This window comes from Pseudorasbora parva, chromosome 12 (genome assembly GCF_024679245.1).
Source record: "Pseudorasbora parva isolate DD20220531a chromosome 12, ASM2467924v1, whole genome shotgun sequence".
NCBI classification, from domain to species: Eukaryota; Metazoa; Chordata; class Actinopteri; order Cypriniformes; family Gobionidae; genus Pseudorasbora; species Pseudorasbora parva.
This window is the reverse complement of record NC_090183.1, coordinates 33,569,830-33,596,891: the sequence shown is the minus strand read 5'-3', so window position 1 is coordinate 33,596,891 and position 27,062 is coordinate 33,569,830. Positions and strand designations below refer to the sequence as shown.

At 36.7% G+C, this 27,062-nt stretch overlaps 1 protein-coding gene across 4 annotated transcripts in view; it reads right to left on the bottom strand.

Annotated features, from left to right (window-relative positions):
* The window catches only part of negr1 (neuronal growth regulator 1), a 186,493-nt gene that overhangs the window by 138,996 nt on the left and 20,435 nt on the right, over positions 1–27,062 (bottom strand). For all 4 annotated transcript variants that reach the window (XM_067459925.1, XM_067459926.1, XM_067459929.1 and 1 more), the window contains exon 2: positions 225–463. In XM_067459925.1, coding sequence (XP_067316026.1) covers positions 225–463 — 239 coding nt within the window. The remainder of the gene's footprint in view (positions 1–224; positions 464–27,062) is intronic.

The following is a 27,062-nucleotide window of genomic DNA, read 5'->3' as shown; positions in this document are numbered from 1 at the left end:
AATATGAATGTAAAGTCAACACAAATTTATATAATCGATACTATTAATAAATATTATCAGCAAAGAGGAAAAAGAGTGTTGACTCAAGCAACACTTCAAAGCCCCCCCAACCCCTGAAAACCAAACTAGGAGCTAATATACACAAAAGCCGTTCTTTATTAATAAAAATCATGGCAAACCACAATAAAATAAGCAGTTGATATGAAATCTGATGAAACACTCACCTTTTACAATTAACTGAATGAGCTTTGGGCGTAGGTTACGTTCACTCTGTATCGAGCAGGTGTAGAAGCCCTCGTCCGTTACATCCACTTTCTGTATCTGTAAGCTGTATTCATGTTTATCCCCCACATTCGATACGATGGACACACGAGGATCCCCTGACCACTTGTCATTCCCTGCGTAAATGATACTGGAACGGTTCAACCATGCTCCTTTTGAGATCCCATCCAACAAGTAGCATCTGAAATCAGAATGAAAGCAGATATTTTAAAACTAAGGACCTGGAAGACAGATATTACAATTTTTTACTAAACTTTACTTTACAGATAAAACATTATTTACTAAACAAGGGCGAAATTAGCAGGAGAGTGCAATGCTAAAAAGCGCAGATGGGAAAGTTCTGATGACACGCAAATTAAACTACACAGACGGCAGACCATTTCTATAATTTCCGCAATCTACCAAGAACAGCGCAAATTAGCATATGGTTTAAGGCACGGGGGGGGGGGGGGGGGGAGTGTTGACAGGTATAGGCAGTAAATAATGGCACAAATACCAGTAAATTGACTAGCGCAAACCTTAGTAAATCATGTTGGATGATTCATTCAAATACTCATCTCCCTTAAATTTTGCATTTGAAAGGTAAACTCCTACAAATGCACATGAAATAAGGTCCCGGTTAGTCCATGAAGAATGAAAACAACGAAGATAAAGCTCAAATAAAGTGGTTAACTTTAATAAAACAAAAACAAAGCATACACACATAATACACATAGGATGATGAAACAGGTGGGATCTAATTGAGCAACCAGTGACAAGGTGACAAACTAAAAACTGTGAACAAAGGAAAACTAACTAGATAAAGTCAGACACAACAGGAACTAAATACAGTGAAAATTAAACTTAAAATAAGCAGAACTGTAACAGTTAGCCCCAAAAAATCCAACCATCCATTCCTTTTCAGTCCTAACTTTTCACTCGATGTCTTAAAATAATCCCGACAGCAGATTTTTTTAACACTAAAAGAGGGTTTGTGTTAGAGCAAGCTGTTCGTAAATCTGGTCCTATCTGCATATATACACAGAACATATTGACCTAGAATGTGATTTACTAGCTAATGACGGTTTTTAATTTTTGCTAAATATTTACAAGACACAATGCGTCTTTTCGCATATAACTCTCCAAACTGACTAGAGGAAACTAAAAAGAAACAAACAAACCCAAAATATCTTCTAGATTTTATTTTAGATAGTGGGAAAAGTCAAGACTGTTTAATAAACACAACTTGCAAATCATACAAACTACATCAGTCCCTGGTGTGCACAAAAGAAACTGTCAAAAACAACAACAACAAAATAACTATTTAATATTTAAAGCAGTAGTTCCCAGCTGGTGGGTCGTGACCCAAAAATGGGTCACACGTCTGTTCTAAAAAAAAAAAGAACGATGCTAAATGCAAATAATAAAATGCAACAAAGTGTATAATCGTGCATTTAGGAGAGCAAATTAACTAGGCTTATCAACATTTTAAAGGAAGGATAAAAAAGGTTCACATATCTTTTGCTGTTGATGTCAAAAGCCACACAGCCCAAAAAAAAGAAAAGTATTTTGGCGTGAATCCATCCTTCACTTTGTAGCCAAATTATGCAGATCCTAACATGGACTGGTTGCATGACATTCCTTTCTCCCTCAAAATTTTTTATTTTTATTTTCACTTCAAGGTCATCCTGTTTTGTTTTTGATTTTGGATTTCTGTCTTCAGTATACGTTTAAGCATGATGTCTTCAAACTGACAGTTCTGACATCCAAACACAACACACAAATGTTTAATGTTTTTAAATCTCATCTCATTTCCATACTCCATTCATGTGGGGAGATTGAGGATACTAATTGAATATATTCCAAAATAAAAATTGTTAAGAAAGTCATCATACTGGTTTAGGCGGGTGAGTAAATTATGACAATTTTTTTGTGTCATAATTGGAGGGAAGTAGGGGGAATTGAATTTTTAATATCATATTATGTTTATTATTCTTATGAAATATTATTTTGCTGTTTTCCTAAACCCAAACAGAGATTGTTATGCAGAATGTAAAGGGATAGTTCACCCAAAAAAGAAACTTCTGATATAATTACTGACTTTGAAAGACAAAGACTGCGAAAAAGTAACCCGAACAAACAACCAAACATAAAAATAAAATAAAAACATGCAGCTTGGAACTTTAATCTGGTAGCACGTCTAACATTTTTTGTTGTTTGTCAGCGGTGGTGTGAGTGTCTGCTGAGAGTTATTCCCACAGGATAATCCTGAAGTTACAGGTGAGATGGGAGTCAACATATCCGTCTGGATCTTGAAGGGCTCAGCTCACTTCCTCAAAATTGAACGGATCTTGCGCAAATGTGCTGGACATGTGCTGTTCCCATGGCACTCAAAAAAAAAAAAAAAAAAAAAATGAGGCTGATATTATGAAACAGAATTTAACTTTTTAAAAGGATTTAAAAGTTTAAAGGCTTGTTAAAAAGTGTACACAATGATTAGACAAGACTTAAAATAACACAGTTGAGTTACCATTACGCATGAGAAACGCCCACTGGAGAATGTGATTTAGAGCAGATCTTATTAAAAATGTATTGCTGCTTCAGAATACAACCTCCCAAATTAAAAATATTTTATAATGTCAAATTGCATATTGTGTACAGCTTTATAAATCCAATAAAAGTAACAACTGAAACATTAATTATTGTTTTTATAAGTACCATCTTAAATCTAAAATGCATGAAAAACCTTCTGAAATATTATATTTGTCCATTAGTTAATGCATGACATATCCATTAATTTCAATGACAGATAACAGGGTATAACTTATGTAGGCTTACATTCATAAGCACAACTAATTAATTGCAATACAGATGATAGAATATTTACATTACCATTTATGGCATATGAGATTATTTATTTATGTGTAAAAACGATCTAAATAAACAAATACTTGTTCGAAATTATCAGACAAATGGTATACCCATGACTTCAGATTAAGTGTTAAACCTTAACTTTTTCTTCTTCTAATATCCCCCTGCAGTCAACAATTGTATCCCTTAAAACTCTTCTTTATAATCAAAATGAAATATTTAAATAGTGTTTCCTATGAAAATAATCTGTTCATGCATTAAAAAAAGCTTGAATGTAACTCTACACTCTTGCTTAATTTAGTATAAATGTAACCAAAAATATGCTAATTAGCCCCAGACTCCAATCAATCTGCACGATGGTAAGTGGAAATATTGGTTTAATTCAGCCATCTAGGTATATATGTTAGAAAAGGACACATGATTCAGAATAAAAAGAAGAGAAAGAGTGAATTATACAGGGTCCTCTACAAGTCATGGCAATGCGTTTTATGCACATAACGTAATTGATATGATTAGCCTTTGGCTTGACTACGCTATCAAACAGCTAATAATGTGCAGCTAATGTTACACAAACCATGTTCCTGTTCACCATCTTAATGTCAGACAGCTGCCTTCTAAATATCAGCAATCAGTATCCTTAGAAACACTTAACAATCTAGAACATCAGTGGAGAAAGGCAGTTCTTATAGCACCATGTAATTCACCTGCTATATTGCTATAAGTACTCGATTTTTCTTGTTTGTGACATTAGGAAATGTCATTTGGTACACTGACTTTGGTACACCCAGTTTTCAGAAGAAAATACTCATGATGAGGGACTGATGAATTTGCACATGGTTTGTCTTATTAAAAGCATTAAAAACACCACCCTGACAACGTTTTGATTATTTTGTAAAAGCTACACTATTTGATTTTCTTGTAAAAGCTCCTCGTGCAGGCAGACTGCCCTACATCGCTGAGCGAAGGTTTCATCACCAGTTGTAACCTCTGAAACAGCAGGATGGCTGGTGTCAAAGCACCGCAGAGATCTACGCGGACATACCTCACAATACCCCCTCACAAAGGCGTAAGTGGTTTCCACTGGGGTGTAGGATACTGTGAAGGAAAGAGTAAGGACCTCTACATGTGCTATATTTCTTTTATACCACCTGGAAGAAACAGGTGGAAAAGGTTCAAAGCCGATTTCATGCACCTACTAGCATGTGCAAGTCTTTGAACCTTTAGACTTCTGTGGGACTTGCTGTACGTTTGTGTGCACACTATAACCCACTCGGGGCTAGCTAGTTTGGTTTGTAGTTATTGATAGATACTCATTCAATGTAGTAAACACTCAAACATTCAAACAGAATGAGACTTCTTCCCGCCTTTCTGTAAAAAAAGTAGTTTAAATAATGTTACTTATTACATATATGTGGGTTTTGCCTCTAATGCTTAAAAAAACATATATGGGATATTAAAGTGCAGAAATACCAGCACAACTATATTGGTTTAATGTATATACGGTCACAGAAAGCCTTTTAACTTTTTTATTTATTTAACAGAGTAACTAAACCATATGCTATTACTTTCATTAATAACGCATGCAAAGTAGATTTTATCATGAAACAAATTATATTTTAAGAAATTCAATGTTTTTTTCAAGATAAAATCTGTCAAATGAAATTTTCTACATGGTAGGTAAGATGTCAAAACAAACATATCCATATCTAAAATATGTATCATACATATCATAAATATAAAACCAGGGCTAAAAATTCACCATGAATATCCCTCAATCACAAGCAGCTGTATATGGTAAAAATGCCAGCTTACCCACTATCACATCATACCCCACTCTCCCCTTACACAAAACAACCACAGTCCTATGTTTTGCACCCACATTTGTATTTCCAGGCTAATTCGCATTGTTACCAATTTAAATAAGCATTTGCTCTCAAAGTCTCAAAACAGCAGAGAGAAGAGTATGTAATCAAGTCATGTTTGTTCTTTCTCTCTCCCTGAAATTTCCCTTAATCATCTTTATTCATCCCTTCAAAGCTGTGCTCTGTGAAGCTCATGAGGGCAAACCTCTTCACACTGGTGGGATTTTTCATCTCATGATCTCTTCAGAATCCACAGAAGCTTTCCACATTGTGAAACACTGATTAGGTCTTCATCTGGCATATTCTGATTCAAAACATGATTTCTGAAAAGCAGATTCATGAGGCCTTTGTCTTTATTTTGGCTTGAAGTGTATGTTTTCTTGAATTTGATGCATCTAGACCCATGCCAAGACTAGTTAAACACACTGAACATGTATGCTTATGACACTGACTACGTTGAGCTCCATCAATTACAGTTGCTGTTACAGTACAGGGTGTTTTCTGAAATCCAAAATGGATTTTCTTTTTATTTCGGATTGACCTAGATTTCTTTGTTCTTCTGATCACTCTCGAGCTGAATGATTCACTTAAGGTATGTTTCCTGGCAAAGCCTTTGAGATAGATTCCACTAAAGGTTTAAACAATTCTCAACACACAAGGCTCAGGTGCGTTTTATAAATAGAAACGAGTTTACTTGTAAAAATTTGTTTATTTTCCTTCCCCCTTCTGCCATTCAAAGGTTTGGTGTCAATAAAATTTTTGTTAGATAAAGTTATAATTCAATCATTTATTCAGCAAAAGGGATAGTTCAAACAAAAAGGAAAATTAGCCCATGATTTACTCACCCTCAAGTCATCCTAGGTGTATATGACATTTTTCTTTCAGAGGAATGCAATCGGAGTTATATTAAAACATGTCCTGGCTCTTCTAAGCTTTATGATGGCAGTGAATGGCTATTCCTGTTTTGAAATCCATAAAAGTGCATCTATTCATAATACAAGTAATCCACATGACTCTGGAGGGTTAACAAAGGCATTCTGAAGTGAAGCGATGGGTTTGTGTAAGAAAACTTTCCATATTTAAAATTTTACAAACTTCTGCTAACTGTCACACACGTTCATGAGAGACTGGCGTTCCAGCGTACAGTGCGCATCACGCGCTGCGTGTAGGGTACAAAGTGCTGAGAGGGGGCACCATGAGAATTTTCTCTCAGCACAGTCTCTTTTGAACGTGCACACACATTACAGTTCATAAAGTTTTAAATATGGATATTTTTACACGCATCGCTTTGTTGCAGAAGGCCTTTATTAACCCCTTAAAGCCGTGTGGAGCACTTTTATGATGGATGGATGGATGGATAGAAGCACTTTTATGGATTTATAAATGGAAACAGCCATTCACTGCCATCATAAAGCTTGGAAGAGCCAGGACATTTTTCAAGATAACTCTGATTGTATTCGTCTGAAAGGAGTATGTCATATACCTAGGATGAATTGAGGGTGAGTAAATTATGGGTTAATTTTCATTTTTTTTAGTAAACAATCCCTTTAAATTCAGATGCGACATTAAAGGCATTTTAATGTTGCATGTTATTTCAAATAGATACTTTGAACGTCTTTATTCTTCAGAGGATCCTGAAAAAAATGTTTTATACAGTTTGCATAAAAATATTAAAGGGGTGGTTCCGTGTTTTTTTTTCTAGGCTTGGTTGTGTTTATAGGGCGCAGTATAACATGTCTTAATACTTATTTCGTTTTTATATGCCGTATTTTTCTTATATTTTACCTTTATTCCACAGCGCTGTCTCCACTGTCCTTTGAACTGCTCATTTGCTTCCTGCTTCTATGAAGCCCATCCCTCCGAAAAACGCAATGGTCTTATATTGGTTAGATGGCCAAATGTAGTTTCATGTATTTTTATTGGCTGAAGTGGCAAACACAGGTTGTCTGGAAACGCCACAGCCCTTACCATTATAGCATTATGACTAGCAAGGGTTTATTATGTCACCAACCTGGAAGAAGCTCGTTGTAGTCCAAAACCGGCCGATTTTGTAGGCAATAAACTGCCATAAATTTAAAAGACAATATCTCCGTTTGCATTGAACTTTCAGCGCTGTAACTTTGCAGATACTGTTTATGCTCAAGCAGCAACATTACACACTAACTAAAGTTAAAAAAGTGAAATCGCATGCAAGCACCCCTTTAAGTTGCATAACATACTTTGTTTTATATTTTAGCCCCTATAACCTTACCCTTAAACACAATCCTCACACAGTATGATTATGATTTATGTATGTAGTTTGATCAAAAATTAAAGGTTGGATAAGTCTTATTTCAAAACCGTTTTAGAAAAAGGACACAGGCCGAGTGGAATAACAAACTTGTAGCCAATCAGCAGGTAAGGGGCGTGTCTATTATTGATGGTGAGATGAGTGCTCGCTCTCGCTCTGTGCACGTCATTATTCAAAACACACGAGTCACACATGACGGACATTAGCCGACAACTAGTCCTGCTTGACTATGCTCGTGTGTCATGTTCACTTGTTGTAATATGTCGTTAGTTGGACTGTCGGCTCGTGCTATCGAGTTGTTCATGAGAACAGTTTGTGATTTTGTGATCGCTATGGCTCTAATCTGGTCATAATTGTAATATGTCGTTAGCTGGACTGTGTGCTTGTGTACTATTGAGTTGTTCATGAGAACGTTTTCGGTGTGTTTTTGTGATTGCTGTAACTCTAATCTTGACATAATTGTAACATGTTCGTTAGTTGGACTGTCTTGCTCGTGTACTATCGAGATGTGTGTTTTTGTGATAGAAGAGATGCCTTTTTCATTGAATATTCAACCTGGATTAGATACACAGATTCTGCCATAGCCGTTGATGCCTCTGGGTTACGTATGTGTGGGGCGGCGCTATCATAAATAGGGGCGAGACCCTTTTGGGGGTAGGGGCGTGTTTGTTTTGGTGATTTGAAATACCAACAACGGTTACAGCACTTACCACCACCTTTAATAGTAATATTATCTTTGTGGACACACACATACTATAAATTACATCTAAACTAAATTGCATATAAGAAATGGGTTTGAAATTAATTTAAGTCTTATTTTATCAGTGAGGTGTAATACTAAATAGAAATATGTATTTCATACTTTTAACTAAAAACTGTAAAATGTCTGTAAACCCCATTTTATGATCTAATTGTGGAAGCATTCAGGAGTAACATGCCTCAAACTGAACTGCAAACTCAGTGATATTCTTCCTTCTTCAAAGCGGAACAATTCAAGCCAGCAGGCACACAACCAGGGTAGATTGGGAATGGGAATTGGGAAACAGGGTTTTGGGAGGGAAACAGCTGAAAATGCACCTTATAGCCATATCTGTGTTCGCTACGCTAGTTTCATATGGCGGCTGCAGCTCACAGCAGACAGTATTTGAAGCATGTTTGTCTATTTTTCCCTGCTGATCATGACGATGTCAGGTGAAATGAGAAGCCGTTTCAGAGATAGAGCAAGTTATTACATTATTATCACTTTGATTAAAGATTACAAAGACAATAGCATACACAGATGAATCGCCCACAATAAGAGCAGGAGCAAGTAAATGAGGTCCATTTTGATGTCATGTTGACTTCAAAATCAGCAAAATACCTACATACCACATACATGAAAATTGCATTACTAGAGTATGAGATTCTGTTTTATGAGAGACATTTAAACCAAACATCACAGGGATTCAAGTACAGAATGTCACTGGGATTGCAGCATCCTCTTCCCAAAGGACCCCCCCCACCCCCCACACACACACACACACACAAAGACACACATGCACACTATTTGAGTCTCTTTTTTTTCTATAATAAGACGTATGCCTGCCTGATGTTGACCCTACTGTTGATTTTGTGTGTGCAAAAGAGCTAAAGCAAGAGAGGTACTCTTTTGTGAAGACCAGGGATTAAAATAAGATTAAGTCGATCCCAGCCAACAAATCTTGTCTCACAATGTGCCACAAGTTCTCAACACCAGATTAAATGTCAAAGCCAAGCTATAATATTGTCTGTAATGTGTAGAAAACCAACTGGCAACACTCCCATAAGTGCCTTTAGCAATGAGAAATGATGATAATTACATCTGGACGTACGTGGACATGAAGCTAAGGCTATTGGCTGCCAAATGCCAAACAATGACCAAAACTAATAAAGATGACTGAATGTGGAGATGCCTTAGTGCACATAAGCTCTCAATTCTAAAGGACAGAGTTTTTTATTTTATTTTTATAGTTGAAATAAATGAAGCAAAATGCACATTATATTGAAGCTAATACCATTTACCTCTACCTCCCTCACACACATACACATACTCTCACATGCATGCACAATATTATCTCAACATCTGCTATTTCAAATGAACACTGTATCTCCTGTGTCAAAATTACCCATTCAAAACCGGCAAAAATACATCAAATAATCCACTAGGGATCTCAGCCTCCCCTAGCCATCTGTGCTCCAGTCCAAACCATCAGACAGCTAATAGTTATGGTTATTACAGTGTTACCTCTCAAAGGACAAATTTAAAGTTTCCATTTGGATTTACATCATGTTCGGATTCCACTCACCTAACAAGCTTTTGTGGGATAACCATATTCTCTTGTCAATGTGACTGTTCTGAATATAGTCTCGACTCATTACTTACAGTTTGACTTGCGTATTTAGTGTTTTATTCATTTCCACAGAGCACAGCATTATGATGAGCCATATTTTCATTAAATCTAAAATTTGCAGAAATATTTTATCATCAATCATGTCATCAATTATGTCACAAATTCTCAATAAATCATTTATTGCTATTTGCCTGAAGGCATTTTGGCTGAGTTTGGTTTTATGCAAGACAAGTTCATTGCTCCAATTACTATTAATTTCATGGTGTGGTCTCTCTCTCTCTCTCTCTCTCTCTCTCTCTCTCTCTCTCTCTCTCTCTCTCTCTCTCTCTCTCTCTCTCTCTCTCTCTCACACACACACACACACATTTTGCAGGTCATTCCTATTATGCAGTGCCTTTTGAACTTTCAAAAAAGAGAGAAGTAAACATGCTTAGGTTGTGTAAGATTCTAAGGAAAAGTTAAACTTTATTAATTAAAATGTGACTATTAATTTTGTTCTTTGGTTTGTTTATATTTCTAGTCACAGACATATATGATTAGTTCATAACAATGCTAAGTCAACATAATTGTAAATACAGCAATTGTTTCCTAAAGATTGTTATTCCATTATAAACCTTCCTTATGACAGAAGCATAACTGCAGATGTGTTTTATAGCAGTCAGTGCAGTGGTAAAATGACCATAATGGCAGTCATGTTGGATTTCTGATCCAAGTTTTAACATGTTTCAGCAATAAACAGCAATACTATTGGAGCACATAAATAATTGTAACTTGTACCTTTGTCAACAATTTCTAGATTTGTTTTCTATGTTTTAGTTATAAAAATTAAAACATTCTAAATCTATCTGGAAAAAAGCAGTTTGGCCAAAATTATGACTTTTTGACTGAAATTACGACTGAAAAAAAAAAAAAAAAAAAAAAACTTTTAAGTAACAGAATCACCACTGGCTAGTAAAATAAAACAAAGGCCTTCTGAAGCTAATAATGTGTTGCTTATGTTACACAAACCATGTTCCCTTTCCCCATCTCAGTCTGCCTTCTAAAAATCACTATCCTTAGAAATGCTTTAAACAACTTAGAACGTCAGTTCTATATGGCATATAGTTCCTCATAACATCGAAATATACATCATATGTAATTCACCCATTATATATCTATGTGCCCAATTTTTTCATATCAACAGAAAAAATATAGCCTGGTTTCTCTTGAGACACCCCTTCAGAGCGGATAGTTTTTTTATTATATGCTAAAGCCGCTCGCACGTTGATGTGATTATTTACAAGGTAGTTTGTGACATGGCAATTTCATATCGCCTTCTTTGGTTACTAACTTATATACTAAGCAATGGAGTTGACTTATGAATCTGCTAATGGTTTGTCTTAAAACATATTAAAAACAAAACATAGACATATAAAATCATGTTAGTTGTGTCAGTATGGTATAATGGATGTTGGCATCTTGCTAGTTTATGCCAAAATGCAGTCAGGATTCTGGAGTCTGTCAGATTTAAAACGTAGGCCTACATTCATACAGTTTTTCCCAAAAAGATGAAAGTGGCAGGTGAACTGAAAGAATAACAGTGTAAACTTTAGTTACCTACTACACAATGTTGACTTGAATAAAACTGTCATATTATGTTTGAAAGTTTATTTTGATTATTGCTTCCATAGACATTAGAAGATATGGAGAAGAGATGAATGAATGAATGAATGAATGAATGAATGAATGAATGAATGAATTAATTAATTAATTTATTAATTTATTAATATTTTTATTTAAGTGTCATGGCGGCCAGCCCACATGGCTTATTTGACACTATCCAGTCATAAAGATGTCCATCAAAATTGTATTATATACGTACAATAAAAGAACATAATAAGCCACAACATCCTGACATAATCACAACTAAATCATCTCATCTCAGGGTACAAAGTCTTTTGTCTTTATGTCCATACCTTCTCAACAAAGGTTGCCTTAAAAAGAATGTAATTTTAAAATAACTGAAACTAGGGCTGCGCGATTAATCGAAATCGAACCGCAATCGCGATTTGGATAATGTGCGATTATAAAAGCTTAAAGGCTGTGATTTTAATTAAATAAATAAATGCCCAGCGTGTTAGTGAAGACCGGCTCTGTGATCAGGAGTTACAAGTGATTGGCTACAAGGTAGTTTGTGACATGGCAATTTCATATCGCATTATTAAAAATATAAATATTAATAATAATATTTTATTATTATGAAAATACCTTAGACGGCTTGAACAACTCAAATACACCATGTTTTGCAGCAGTCGTGTGTATTCTCATCATGTTTAATTAAAGCGTTTCTATCTTCTGTTTATTTATCCTACAGCTCTTAGCTTCGTATAAGGGATTTCCTGAAAACGAAAGTCATTATATTACTTCTCTGAGGCTAATGTGGCTTTTCCGCTCGAGGGAAAAGTTTGTTTAATTCATGTTTGAATTAAACTTTTGGGTAATATATAAGAAGAAACATAATACTTAACACATTTTAAAACTTAATAAACTAAATAATAAATAATAATAATAATAAATGTATAGGACAATCCATGTTTTTCTTCAATGTACAGGAGTTTTTTCTCCCACAGTGGATGCACAAGAGGTTCATATTTCATATTAAAGACAGACTTTAAAGGTCCTGTTCTTCGTGATCCCATCTTTCAAACTTTAGTTAGTGTGTAATGTTGCTGTTAGAGCATAAATAACACCTGTAAAATTATAAAGCTCAAAGTTCAATGCCAAGCGAGATATTTTATTTAACAGTTCCCTTTCAAAGCCTACAGCGAACGGCCAGTTTGGACTATATCCCTGCACTTCCTGCTGTAATGACGTCACAAGAACAGTTTGTTGACTAACCCTCCGCCCACAAGAATATGCAAAAAAAGGGGGAACACAGGAACACAGGAACCGCTGGCACAATCAGAACTCGGTACGTATTTCTGAAGGATGGACTTCATAGAACAAGGAAATCATCAGGCTGTTTTTTACACACGAATTCTTAACTCATGTTATATTGCACACTGTAAACACAATCAATGCTTCATAAACACATGAAAAATGGGACCTTTAAAAAATCTATATCACAGATAAACAACACAGATTTTATTTTATATATATATATATATATATATAAAATAAAATCTGTGTTGTTTATCTGTGATATAAATAACTCCTTAGGCTTCGACCTTTCTAATGTTTTTAGTCATAGGGTGTCTGCATATTAATTGGTAACCCAGCAGTTTTTTTTTTTTTTTTTTTTTGTAAAATACGTTTTCTGTAAAATATTACAATAATAATTATTATTATATTAGTATTATTATATTGTTATATTTATTCTGACATATCTCTATTTTTAATTTGTAATTATGAAAATGTTATTGTAAAGGTAACATTTCTTATTTAAAAAATATTTTTAGCAGTAATAAATCATAATAATTATTATTAGTCATATTAAAATAATAATAAAAATAATAATAATGATCATATTTTAAATTGCAATCGCAATTTTACCCAAAATAATTGCAATTATATATTTTCCCCAAATCGTGCAGCCCCAACCAAAACATAATTTCACCTTCAGGCAGCCAAAACAGATCCGGGGTTTTCTGTTGCATCAAATTATACAAACCAATTCTTAAATTGTTATACAGTGGGCAATAAAACATAAACTGAAATTCATCCTCCACCAAACATAAATCACATACAGAACATAACCTGTCCTCCTCTGGGACTCCTTTAAAACGCCCCACTTCCACCTCTAGGGGCAGCACACCAGCTCTGAGCTGAGCACATACAGACCTCTGTCTTCTTTTCAAATTATATTTGACATAAGATTCAGTAAAGAAATTTTATAGAGATAATAATACAGAGAGAGAATTATGGGCTGCCTGGTGTTGGTGCTCAAGACATTACTAGTCAGTCAATGTTTCTGTTAAAAGACTTAAAAAATCTATAAATACGGTTTGATAGGCTGCTGGGCTCATGAATATTAATCATGTTGTTTGTGTACTTGAACTGATTTGCTCAAATCAAACACAGAGACATGAGAGATAAGCAGAAGCGAATGAGATTGCCGCTTGCACACTAATCCCGCCCACTGCATTGATATCAACAGCAATATTGCACTGTAAGGATGCAACCAACATCACTTAAAGGCAAGTCTGCAAGATTAGCAAAAAGCATACCGCCTTATTAAATTTCAGTGCTTGGGGAAGGAGACTTCACTACGAGAAGAGAGGCTTCACTACGCTGAATAATACGCTTTCGAGAGGAAATGGCTTATAATTTAAAGGGGTCCTATTTTGCTTTTTCAACTTTAGTTAGTGTGTAATGTTGCTGTTGGAGCATAAAAAACATCTGCAAAGTCCACTCCAAAGAGATTTTCTCTTTACACTTTTCAAGAACAACAATGGCTTGTGGAACTAAAATGTGCTTCTTCCAGATCTTGTGAAGTCACAATGTCACTCATTTAAATAATCCCACAGAATATGCAAAACAAGGAGGAGAGGCCTGGTTGAGCTGCGCTACAAACCATAATCTCTTTGTTTTGGCCTTCCTTCACGTTGCATCTAAAAACACCCACCCAAAAACGTGGTCGCGCAACTCCCCCAAAGTGATTGCAACCATGCAACCATGAACTACGCTCTCCACAACGATGAAGATTATCAATAAAAACCCACCCTGTACAGTTATGATCAGCTGTTCATCCATCTTGACTGAGCTTTCAATGTTGTTATGGAAAAGCCGAAGCTGGTCAGTTGGTTATTATCACATGACCTGCGGTGCGCTTGCTGCATTCTGAACATATTTTTTTCATCTCCCTGCGATGTAGACACACCTGAAAAAAACAGTGTCACTGTTATGAGCACGCTTGCGATGTCTATATTTGAAATAATGTACTTGAGAATACCTGACAGTACTTTTTTAACACTGTTCCTGAACATTATAACCCCAACGTTTATCTGTGTGCTGCACATTATACAGAAGACAGCTTCCAGAAACTATGAGAGTACAATGCCAACTCAAAACAAAAGCTGCTCATGAAAGATGGAGTAGTTCCCACTTTGTCAGGACAATCAGTTGTTTGTGGATCATAACCTTTTTAAGTATGCTTTATTATTTATTGTTGGCGTGTATATTAACAGTTCCAATTATACGTTTTATGTTGTTACTATAATGTAAACAAAGGGCAAATCTGTTTGGCTCCGCTTGCCAGCTAACACAGTGTTGAAGTAGTGTTTAGGTACATAGCTTTTGCTTTTTTAAGACGTTACATCGTTACTTAAAGGGATAGTTCACCCAAAAATAAAAATTTACATTTACTTACTTTTACTTCACATCAACATTTACTCACGCTCAAGTTGTTCCAAACCTGTATGAGTTTCTTTGTTCTGCTGAACACAAAAGAAGATATTTGGAAGAATGTTTGTAACCAAGCAGAAAGAGCAACCATTCACTACCAGAGTAGGGGGGGAAATACTACGGTAGTGAATGGTTACAGAACAAAGAAACTCATACAGGTTTGGAACAACATGAGGGTAAGTAAATGATGACATCATTTTCATTTTTGGGTGAACTATCCCTTTAAGAACTTCCTGTAAAAAAAAATCCTGTAAAATCAGTGCTTGCAAAGGTTCTGCACAATCCTCTTGTTCGTAAACATTAACTGTCTGAATCAGACTCAAAACGGTATGACAAAACTGACACCATATTTAAACTTGAGCAGATAAAACTTGTGGTTATGGTAAGGTGTGGAACATTTCTAGAACACTCTCTCAGCACTCTATAAACCGTTCGCCAATCACAACACACTGGGCCAGCTAACCAATCAGAGCATATTATTTCGGCAGGAGGGGCTTCATCGAAACAGAAACAAAACAGAACATTTGAGACAGACTGGGAAGAAAGGTGCTGCATTAATGTAAAGTTTGCGGAAAAAAATAATGTTTTTGAACAACCAAGCATGAAACCCTATTCTAGTAAACACCAAAATATATTACTATATCACTTTACATAAATATTATTTTCTACTATAATTTCGTTATTTTAATAACCCAACTAATGACTCATCCGGGCTTTCCAACAGGTCACATGCACTTTTCACAATGTTTTAAAACGTGTGTTATGGCAAAGGCAAATTGTCTTTAAAAGTACTAAACAGACAAAAGTCATTTGACGTTGGCAAAAGTCTGGGTTCATCTAAAACTGCTGCTTCAGTGCAGTAGCCACAGAGGAGCTATGTGACAATGAGCAAGATTTCCTGAGATACTACAATAAATAATTTATTGATAAGTGCTGTTTTCCTGTACAAAATTAAATATTTTAAGTTAAACCCACAGTGTAAGACATGTAAAAAAGAAAAGAGGCTAATGATGTCAAGATCAATATTTGTGTAGTGTGGCTGACACTGTATTTTCACAGACGAACACGTCATATCTCTGGCATAGAATACAGTATTTAAAATAGCATTAATGCAGTAGTTCTATATATTCTCAATTTAATTTACAGAGCAATCCCTGCAACGTTTTATGGTTAACTATGGAAGAGAATATAGGATTAGTGTGTGTCGCACTCGCAAGACTCACAACAGGGGCCATGGCATCATCGACACAACCCTAATAAAAAGTTAGTACTAGAGTATTAAAGTACTAAAGTAGTACTATTAGTATAGTAGTAGTAGTAGTACTATTTTAATAATAGACATTTTGTAATATTGTGTGATATTGTATATTCTCTAAAGAAAAAAAAATATTGATGCTTTCTTTCTTTCACTTTCATGTTTTGCCAATTAATATACGACTTGAATGACTATTATGACTGCTCTACAGATAATGAATAAAGAGAAAATGTATAATTTCATATGTTGTTTAATGAAAAAAAAAAAAGTGGCTTCCAGGTGTCAACCAATAATTATATATAAAATAAGACTTAAATTGTAATGATTTATGACATGTGCCTAATGATGATCATACAATGGTTTTTAATTAATTAAATTCTAATCTTAAGATCCTAATATGTAACACATTTGGATTAAAATATAGAAAAAACAAAAACAAACAAACACTAGAACAATGTTACATATTTTGTTGACTTGAATAATAAGATATTATTCAAAATGTTTTCAACAATGTTTAAATCCAGAGAACTCATTGTATTTATATCTGCATTACCCTCAATTTCTAGTTCTACTTCAGTAAAAACCATGGAAACACTAAAGAAGCTGCTCTGAGACCCTACACTGCCCAGCAAAAAAAAAAAAAAAAAAGTTGCTCTTATATAATAGGCAAATGCTTAAGAGCCTATGATTGGATCATTGTTGTAGTGATTTTATGTGTCTAGCATGTTATATGGGGGGGGGGGGGGGGGGGGGGTTAATCCATTGACAAACCATAACATAAACTGTATAGTCTGTAGACTATAAACAGGGCAACGACACGCAAATTAAAGAACACGGACGCAACTGGATCATTGCCATAATGACCAATGCAATCTACCAACAGCAGCATAAATTAGCATTTGGTTTAAGACATGATTTTGGGGGGGCTTTAAATAATGGTTACCAGTAAATTGACAAGTGCAAACCTTAGTAAATCATGTGCATTATTCATTTAAATACTCTCCTCCCATAAATTTTGCGTCTACAAATGGAAACTCCTACAAATGCATATGAAATAAGGTCAGCCAAAAATAACCCTGTCCATGCCTTTTCAGTGCTAATTTTTCACTGATTTTTTTTTTACTAAACCCTGACAGTAGTTTAACGCCAAAAGAGGGTTTGAGCTGACGTGAGCTGTTAGTAAATCTGGCCCTACGGCTGTTTGCCTTTGCACTGCCAGAGAAAGAGAAACTAAACTCATCGGCATGTGTGAAATGTGCTATAGAAATAAACTTGACATGTATGTGCAATTTGATGTGCAATTAGAAAGGTAAGGTATATGTCCTACAATGTTTTTTTTTCTACTTTACCACAGTTAAGAATATAATAGGCTTAATTAAAAGCAAATGAAAAGAAGAAATGTTTATAATCATGGGTGAGACGTGAGTGAATTTGGGAGATTTGGAAAAGGAAACGAGAGATTCCATAAATAGTGGAATAAAATGGAGTATTGTTAAACTCGTTGAAAATCATGTGACCAGAACAAACAGAATACAAAGCCACCAATGCTTAAATCTCTCCCATTCGGCATGAATCCCAATGTTTCTATAGCTTCAATGTAACATTTAATTGCTAAGCTATTATTTATTTTGTTTCACTCGTGTGGTAACATGCACATAAGAAAAACATGTGTTTTGGCATACCACGCAGCCCTATATGTTATGTAGCTATGTTATATGTCGTTTTCATTTCTTAAAGGGATACTTCACCACTTTTTCATATTAAACTATGTTATTCCCTTAACTAAAACGAGTTGATACATACCTTCTCGTCTGAGTGTGTGCACTTAATCGCTCTGACGCGCGGTGACGATCTGATAGCCTTTCCCCTTCACATCCCCCCCTCACTCTCTTATTTCTGTCAATAGGGTGGAGGGGAAGATGTGAGGGAGGATTTTTCAGCCGGGACTTTTTACTGCGCCGAGTCGAAGTACTCTCAGAAGTGCTATTCCGCCATACATTATAGTTCTCCTTTTAAATCCGCTGAGAAAAGTGCCACGTTTTATTTTGTGTCACCATACTTGATTGTTCAACTATTTGTGTAACTGTATTTAAATAGGGAAAACGTGGAGGTGTTTGGTCGCTTCTAACTTGATCTCTGTTTGATACCACAGTGAATGAACTGGGCTTGGTGGGCTATGCTAAATGCTATCAGATCGTCACCACGCATCAGAGATATTAAAGGACAACTCCGGTGAGAAATGAACCTGGGTGTAATTAAAAGATTGTTACAGAGTAGATCGTTCTCTGGGATGTGTTTTCATGGAAATCGAATGTAAAGAGCTTTATCTCTAAAAACAGATTTGCTTATAGCGCTAGTCTATGGGCACAGGGTAGTGAAATGAAATCGCTAGTTAATACCACTAACAAGGCTAAAAATAGCCTCACACTAACACGGTAGCATAATGAGGGTCCCTACATGCAAACCGAAGCGTTGAGTACTTTGTACAAACAGTTTAATAAGAAGATACTTTATAAAGTACATTACGCGTTCACGGACAGGCGCCATCTTGGAAAACAGTCTTGACTCGTCGAGCGACAAGAGCTCTGCTAAGTGATGAACTGTGACTTGGAATCTCATATGGTCCGTTGTTTCCGGAAGAAAACACTGAACGCAACAGAGAAAATAAATAAATAAAAATAAAAATAAAAATGTCCATGTTACATTTCACAAACTTAATTCCTATCGACCAGCTCACTTAGAACAGTGCTCGTGGATCGATTCGTCGAGACTGTTTTCCAAGATGGCGCCTGTCCGTGAATGCGTAATGCACTGTGTTTATAAAGTATCTTCTTATTAAACTGTTTCTACACTTACAAAGATCTCAATGCTTCGGTGTAGGGACCCTCATTATGCCGTGTTAGTGTGAGGCTATTTTTAGCCTTGTTAGTGGTATTAACTAGCAAATTAATTTCACTACTCTGTGCCCCATAGACTAGCGCTATAACCAAATCTGTTTTTAGAGATAAAACATTCGATTTTCAAGAAAACGCATCCCAGAGAACGATCTACTCGGTAACCATCTGTTAATTACCCCTAGGTTCATTTCTCACCGCACTCAGATGAGAGAGGTATGTATCAACTCATTTTAGTTAAGGGAATAACATAGTTTAATATGAAAAAGCGGTGAAGTATCCCTTTAATTAAACAACCATGCGGAAGACACATAATGGCCATATTTTAGGATGATAATATCAAGATTCATCAGGCTCAAATTGTGAAAGAGCATGACCAATCATTTGTTGAGAGCATGAAGAATCATTTCCACACATGAACTGGCACATCGCCAGAACTTAAATTCATTTAATTCATTGCTTGACTCTTGCATTGACAATACAAGATATTGCAAAAACTGATGCACCTCTTGATGGAAATAAAGTCACATTTATGTCATATTATTATATTGCTTAAAGGTGGAGTAAGTGCTTTCTGGTAACCGTTGTTGATATTTCAAATCACCAAAACAAACACGCCTCTACCCCCAAAAGGCTCTCGCCCCTATTCCGCCCCACACATACATAACCCATGCAACGATTACAGCAAAATCTCTGGTTTTACTAATCCAGGTCGAATATTCAATGAAAAAGTTACCCCTTCTATCACACAAACAAAAACCATTCTCATGAACAACTTGATAGTAGGCTACACGAGCACGAGTCCAACTAACAACATATTACAATTATGACCAGATTAAAGTTATAGCGATCACAAAAACACAAACCGTTCTCATGACAACTCAAAAGTACACGAGCACAAATCCAATTAAACACATATTACAATGATGACTGGATTAATGTAATATAGATCATGGGTCTTTATCATCGCTGAAATGAGCCACAATATGAACGCAAATGGACAAACAACCGAATATGACACACGAGCATATTCAAGAAAAAGCCAGCAAGTTCTCAGCTAATGTCCGTTGTGTGTCTTTTGTTTAGAATAATAATGACTTGCACTGACCGCGCTCTCACCATCATTATTAGACACACCCCTTAGACGTTTTGTTTCCTTTATATACTACAAGTAACATTTTTATACCCAAAAAGTAAATAAGACAATATTATTTAGGGCTGTTAACGAATATTCTAAATTCAAATATATATACGAATAGTTTTACAAAAACGAATTTCGAAGGTGAAAATTAATATTCCCCAAAAAAAAAAAAAAAAAGCGGAAAAAAGCGGAAAAAATTCCCCGCCGTGGTAGTAGCGGCGTGGCTGTCTGCTTTGCGAGTGAGCCTGCGCATGGGGGTTCAGGGACAGGTCACAGGAGTCGCACTGTCACTGCTGAAAGTGGACGCGTCTTGCAGGGAAGATGGCAGAAATTGCAGAGCCCAACTCGACTGCAGCAGAGAAAGAGATGTTAACTCCATAATCTAAAAAGCCATGTCTGGAGGTACGTTGGATTTTGGTCGATAGGAGGTAAAATTGTTGAGCCGCGAGATAAAGTTATATGCAAGCTATGTAAGATACAGTTAGCATACCATGCCTCATTTTATTTAACATTAAACAGAAACATTACTAAAGTGTAGGCTACTGTACTGACTGAAGAAATATTGCATGAATAAAGGATAAATGCACTGCTTTCAATGGTGTAATTATTTACCATGTCAAGGAAAAGCTCCATGTTTACCACAGCACAGCTCGCTCGGAGCGCTCAATATGCTGTAAAACTTTAATTAATATTAATAATATTTGTTTCAATCACTGAATGAAGCCTGCTATATTTGGGACAAGAGTCGCGAGAACTCTTGATCAGCAAAGTTTGTTAATTTAAACCGTTATCCGTAGTGAGGGCGAGAGAGAAAGAGAGAGAAAGAAAGAGAGAGAAAGAGAGAGAGAGAGCGAGAGAGAGAGAGAGTGAGAGAGAGAGAGAGAAAGAGAGAGAGAGAGAGAGAGAGAGAGAGAGGTCTGCGCTCTTGGCCATTAGTTAATTTATATATAATAATTATATAATAATTTACAATAACAATCTACTTGTTTTTGTGTAAGTAATACGTTGTCAAATATGTATAAACTTAAAAAGACTACCTATACAAGTAGTTAATGTCTCTTTGTATTAATTTGTCCTGTTATTGACGTAATTGACAAAATGCGCACCCAGATGTTCAAATAGTTAGAATATTCGTGTTTGTTTTAGAGGGAATATTCGAACGTCATTTTTGAGCAATTTTGACAGCCCTAATATTATTTTGGCAAGTGGTTAACATAAAATAATCAGAAATAGCTTTATTTGTAGTAATAGTAATACAGCTGTTTTATTGTTTTAAAATGAATTGACATTTAGCAACACAAGTCATTCAGCTTTTATTATTATGAAATTCTTAGGCTGGCAACACACTGCAAGTGTGGTGTGAGCTTCTCGGCTGCGTGGCGTGTCCGTTTTCATTTTGGCTCCCTTGTCAACAGGTTAGAACTTGCACACTGGCTGCATGACACGCGCATCTCAGGCGTGTCTCAAAACCGTGCCAAAAATGTGTGCATGATAGAAATAGAACCGAAGCCTATTTTTCAGACATTATTTGGGAAGCATTTCCAGGCAAAGTAGAATAGGAAAAAATGTTTACATGTCATTTTGACATGAATACATATAAATAAATGACATTTTGATGTTTGAAAGTCTCTAGGTTAACATTAATAAAATAAAATAAACATAATAATCGATTTTGAAATATTGCTTGTATCAGTAGGCTATACATTTATGTTTAACGTGAAGTATAGGCCTGCCCTGTATGTCAACCATCAGCAGCAACGCTGCATCATACACGCTTCTGGTGTGCAAAGACGTAGAAAACACCACGCATCCACCACGCGGCTGACACAACAGAAACGCCTCACTTACAGTGTGGCGACAACCCAATATCTATCTAGCTTACAAGTGCCTCATACCAGCCACCGAACTAAGACAGAGGATAATGTTAAAATAACTTTCAACGCTCAAATGTATTTTTAGTTGTTCTAACCATGTAAAACAGTGCTGCGCCCTGCTTCATACCGCAGTAACGTTAAGAAATCTTTAGCTTATCTATGAACACAATTTCAGGACTCTTTAAATTCCTGTCAGATTAAAATCCAAATCAAATTACATCAGCTGTGGAGGTGAAGACAACCCCTCCCACAATTCCACGCTCATTCACGCCATCATCAAGATACACCTTTGTTATTGTTTTGAATAAGCAACCTCTAGTGGCGAAACTCACATACTGTGCATTTAAATTGTGCTTTTATGTGCACTTGTGCTTTATGTGCATGTAGTGACCAGTAATCTGCAGCTAATAGAGGGAACGCACGTGACGTCACCGTCAGCAGGAGTGACTGTGATTACGCCCCATTGAGTGGCAAAAAGACTGAGAGGCAGTACTGGCTTACACAGTAAATGCAGCGAAAACACACAGAACCAGGCCCGGCGCCAGGTAGGGGGAGGCTTGTCCACGGACCCCATGGACATCGCTGTTGCCATAGATATGTATATGTATCTATGGCTGTTCCAGACTTGATAATAACAATTTTCTCACTCAAACCACTGCCACCTGTCACTGCTTCTACTTTTTTAGGGAAAAGCTGCCCATACTGCTTGTCTAGGATATGTAATCCTCTGTAAGAATTCGTAATAATAGCATATTATTAACGAAAGGGAGCTAGCAAACGATCCAGTGTGTATATTGTTGCACTCGTCAAATGATTACATTTCCAACGTGTTTTCACCTCGGTGAGTAATGTAGCCAATTACAGACATGTTTGTTGATTTCTACAATGCAGTTGGCCAATCACAGGTGTTGAATTTGGAATCCACTCACCGCTGGAGTGTTTGTCCAGGCGCTGAGTTCAGTTAACACGTGCGTCTCTGTAAGTTCAGACATTGGGAAAAAAAGATTAATTGTATACTAACTTCACTGATTAGTATAACTTGGTGAGATTGCATTTACTGAATGTGTGACAGCTTTTAGTGATTATAAAGTATATTATTACCACATACACACTTCAATACAGTCACTGATACATCCGCATATAACGGTACATGTGGGATTCACTCCAAAAATGTGATGAATGAGTTATAAATCAGTTGAAATCAGGTTGATAAAAATGTAAGGAAAACACGATTCCTGGCTGCATGTTATTATTCATGGATAACTGAATCTTTGGTAAGTTGTAAGGAACACTATCGAGCCCAACCTTTAGTTTAAACTGATGATCGTTTGCTCTATACTCGCATTTTCCTCTATTAACTGCAGTCACGCGGCAGCTCTTCTGCCACTCAGCCCAGGCTGAGGGGGCGTGTTCCGGCGGGGAAGTGACTTCGATGCATTCCCTCTATAGAGCAATTTGCGCACTTTTTTTCCCACTCAGTAAAGCACAATCCAAAAACAGCAGTAGTTCTACTGTACATTTATTAGCGATATAACAACCAACATACAGCATGTATTCACAAGACGAATGTACTAATCCACTATAAAGTGTGCAGCATAAACTATAACTGAATCATAAAAATATGGCATCACTGCCATTATATGATTGGCTGAGGTACCTCTCACATGATCCAATTTAGCTGGTTTGCTTTCTCCAATGGTAGAGCCACAGACTCCCGTATCTTCCAAAAATAGGACATCTCAAATAAAACTGTCTGCGACTTTGCAGTCGTTTTCTTCACTCCTGCTTTATTTTAATATTGTACAGCCTCACTATTCATTCTTTTCTGGCAAATGCTTTTTCAGAGTGTTCTAGAGTAAAGAAGTCGAAGGACACAACATACAGTCAAAATATATTTGTGCCAAACTTATTCTTAGCCACTAAAGCTGGCCACACTTGAAGATTTGAAGCCCAATTTTGAGCCCAATTTGCATCTTCAAGCGTTCAGGTGGGGGAGGGGGGTTTGTCCCCATTCTCAATGTGAAGGATTAGCATGTCTATCTAGTCATCTCTGACTAGATACTGTCAATAGCCAATGAGAGTGAGCAAGCTTCACCAAGCGGATGGCTTTTTTCATGTTTCTTCTACCTTCATATAAGCTCAAAAGTAAAGTGATGTGCAATAATGGAACGGTGTCTCACTGGAATGCAACACCAGGAGACCCAGCTGACGACGCCGATGGTATCCCATATTTGTTGTTTTTAAAAGTGAGGAATAATCATGCAAGATTCTGTGAGATAACATATCTGTGAAATTTCCACTGTGAAATCATTATTACAATCGACAGGTGTGTAGTCTCGCAGTCTGGCCGAATCGTGTAGTGTGTGCGTTCGGAGAAATATAATGTTAAACGTCCATTGAAACAGTCTTTGACAAGTTCACACTTACAAATAAGTCTAATAGAATAAATGGTAAGCATATTTGGAGTGCTTTCCAAGGAGAGGGCTCCGAGCTCGGTATTTGGCCCGGACCCAGAGTACCCCCCCCCGTATCTCTGGTTAGGAAAGTAACCAGGTGAGTGTGAGGAAGACTGGGTGGTGGAGGGATGCTGAAAACCTGTCAAGGAACAGTGAGTCGCCTGGGTATTTGTGTGATCCCTCAATTGAGCTAGACATGTTGATTACTGATTGCTGACAGCTGGTTGGAATGACATAATGATTGGATAGATCATTTGAACGTGCTCCTCCCAAACTTTGTTAATGAAACATCATTTAAAGGGGGGGTGAAACACTCAGTTTCAGTCAATCTCATGTCAATCTTGAGTACCTATAGAGTAGTATTGCATCCTTCATATCTCCGAAAAGTCTTTAGTTTTATCATATTTATAAAAGAAATATAGGCTGTACCGAGTCTTTCCGGAAAAAACCGAGCGCCTGGAGGCGTATCGTGTGGGCGGAGCTAAAGAATGACAAGAGCGCAAAGCGGTGACGTCCTCAAGCGTGGAGAAACCCATCGCTATCTCAGCTAATACAGATAATGATCCAGAATCAAATCTGAGGGAGAAATAAATTGAACAGGAGAAACGGCAACATCAGGACGTCCGTCTCTGTGGTATGTAAGTTACTGTATTTAATGGCCTCTCCACATTTCTGTGTCTTTACTCGCAGTGTATGAGGACATGATTCGGTTTATGGACTATTGTATGCGACTAGACCTTAGAAGTAGCAAGCATACTGTAATGTTATACAGAGAACAACAATGGAGTAACCGTTAGCGCATTTGAATGACGAAGCACGCGATCGTGTCGTTTACTGATGTTTACTCATGCGTCCGTAGCCAAAAGCAGAGACATTTGAAGCAGTTTAAAATAACTCACCGGCTGCTTCCAAAGCAGGACCGAAGCTTTATCGCTGGGACTGCTCCGTCAAAAACACACTTCTTTGGTATGATTTGGTAAAGTCCTGACAGCAGTGGCGTGTAAATCCATTTTGAGACGCAACTGAAACGATGTTGTGAAGCTTCCCGTCATTTCTGCGTTCAAATCGGTTCAAATGCAGCGCTGCCTTCCTGGAATGCTGTGCTGAAGCGTTGAAGTCGCTCGACGTCACCCATAGGAATAAAGAGAAGCGCGGCGCCACATAAGTGTTCACGGACAACTGGATCTGCATCTGAGAGACTGTTTACGGCATGCTCTAGTCACGCGCGCGCGCACCCTACCGGGAGAAGAGCCCGTACGGCCCATACAAGGACCTTCCGCTCTTATTAACGTCAAGTAGACCCATACTCGAAAAAAACTCGCCGAAACTTGTGAGAAACCGGAAGGATTATTTTTGACACAGAAATACTCCATCAAACGTCCAACATTAGTTTTTGAAACTTTGTCTATGTTTAGGATGAGAATCTAAGTCTTTAACAGTGTAAAAAGCTCAGTATGCATGAAACAGCATTTCACCCCCCCTTTAAAAGAAAACGCAGACTTTTGGGGAATTTTTATTCACTGTCATCTCAGTGCGTGCCATAACTGATGCACCCACCATATCTAACTCTGGGGGATACTGTGAATAAGCTAAAGTCTCAAAAAGTCGCGTTGTTCCTTGGGAGTTCTTTTCACTTTGAATATTTTTAGCCGATTTTCAGAATTTGCTCCCTTAAGTGATCGGGTTGCATGGACCAATTCAAGGCTTATTGCAAAATTACTGTTTGTTTAAAAAAATACTCAATTGTGTGGTGTGATTACAATTATTTTACTGCTCCCGATCGCGTCTGAGCCCACACAATCCCAAACATGTTTGAATACGACTCTTGACCGGATGTTGCATGCTTCTATAGCAACTTAGCAGCCAAAGTATTGAGAAAACCATATACTTTTTTTCTTCTTTGTCTAACAAAACTCACACTCCATTTGTTTTTCTTTTCGAGTTACATTTGATCACGCAAGTCTCTGTGAGATATCGTCTCACTGTGAAAATGTCCCTACAATCGACAGGTGTTTGCTCTCGATGCCCTGATGAATCTTCTGGTGTGTGCATTCAGAGGATTTTAAAACAAAAAATCTGTTGAAACTGCCCCAATGTCTGTGGTCTCCTACAGTTTTAAAATTGGTTAAGATTTTAAAATCATCAAGAGCATCCCAGGCCCAACACAATCACTGGCGAGTGAAATCTAAATTTATTAGCTAACGACATATGCAAGTAGAATGCAAAATAGATTTATAATAAAATGTTATGAATATATTCAAAAGGATAAAAATTATTAATACAATATAATACAAGTGCTCTGTAAAACGAACATAAAAATATGACTTACATTACCTGCACACTAAATAAAGAGATTAAGTCTTTTTTGTAAGGCACACAATATAAATTCTAGCTACTGAGCTAGGCA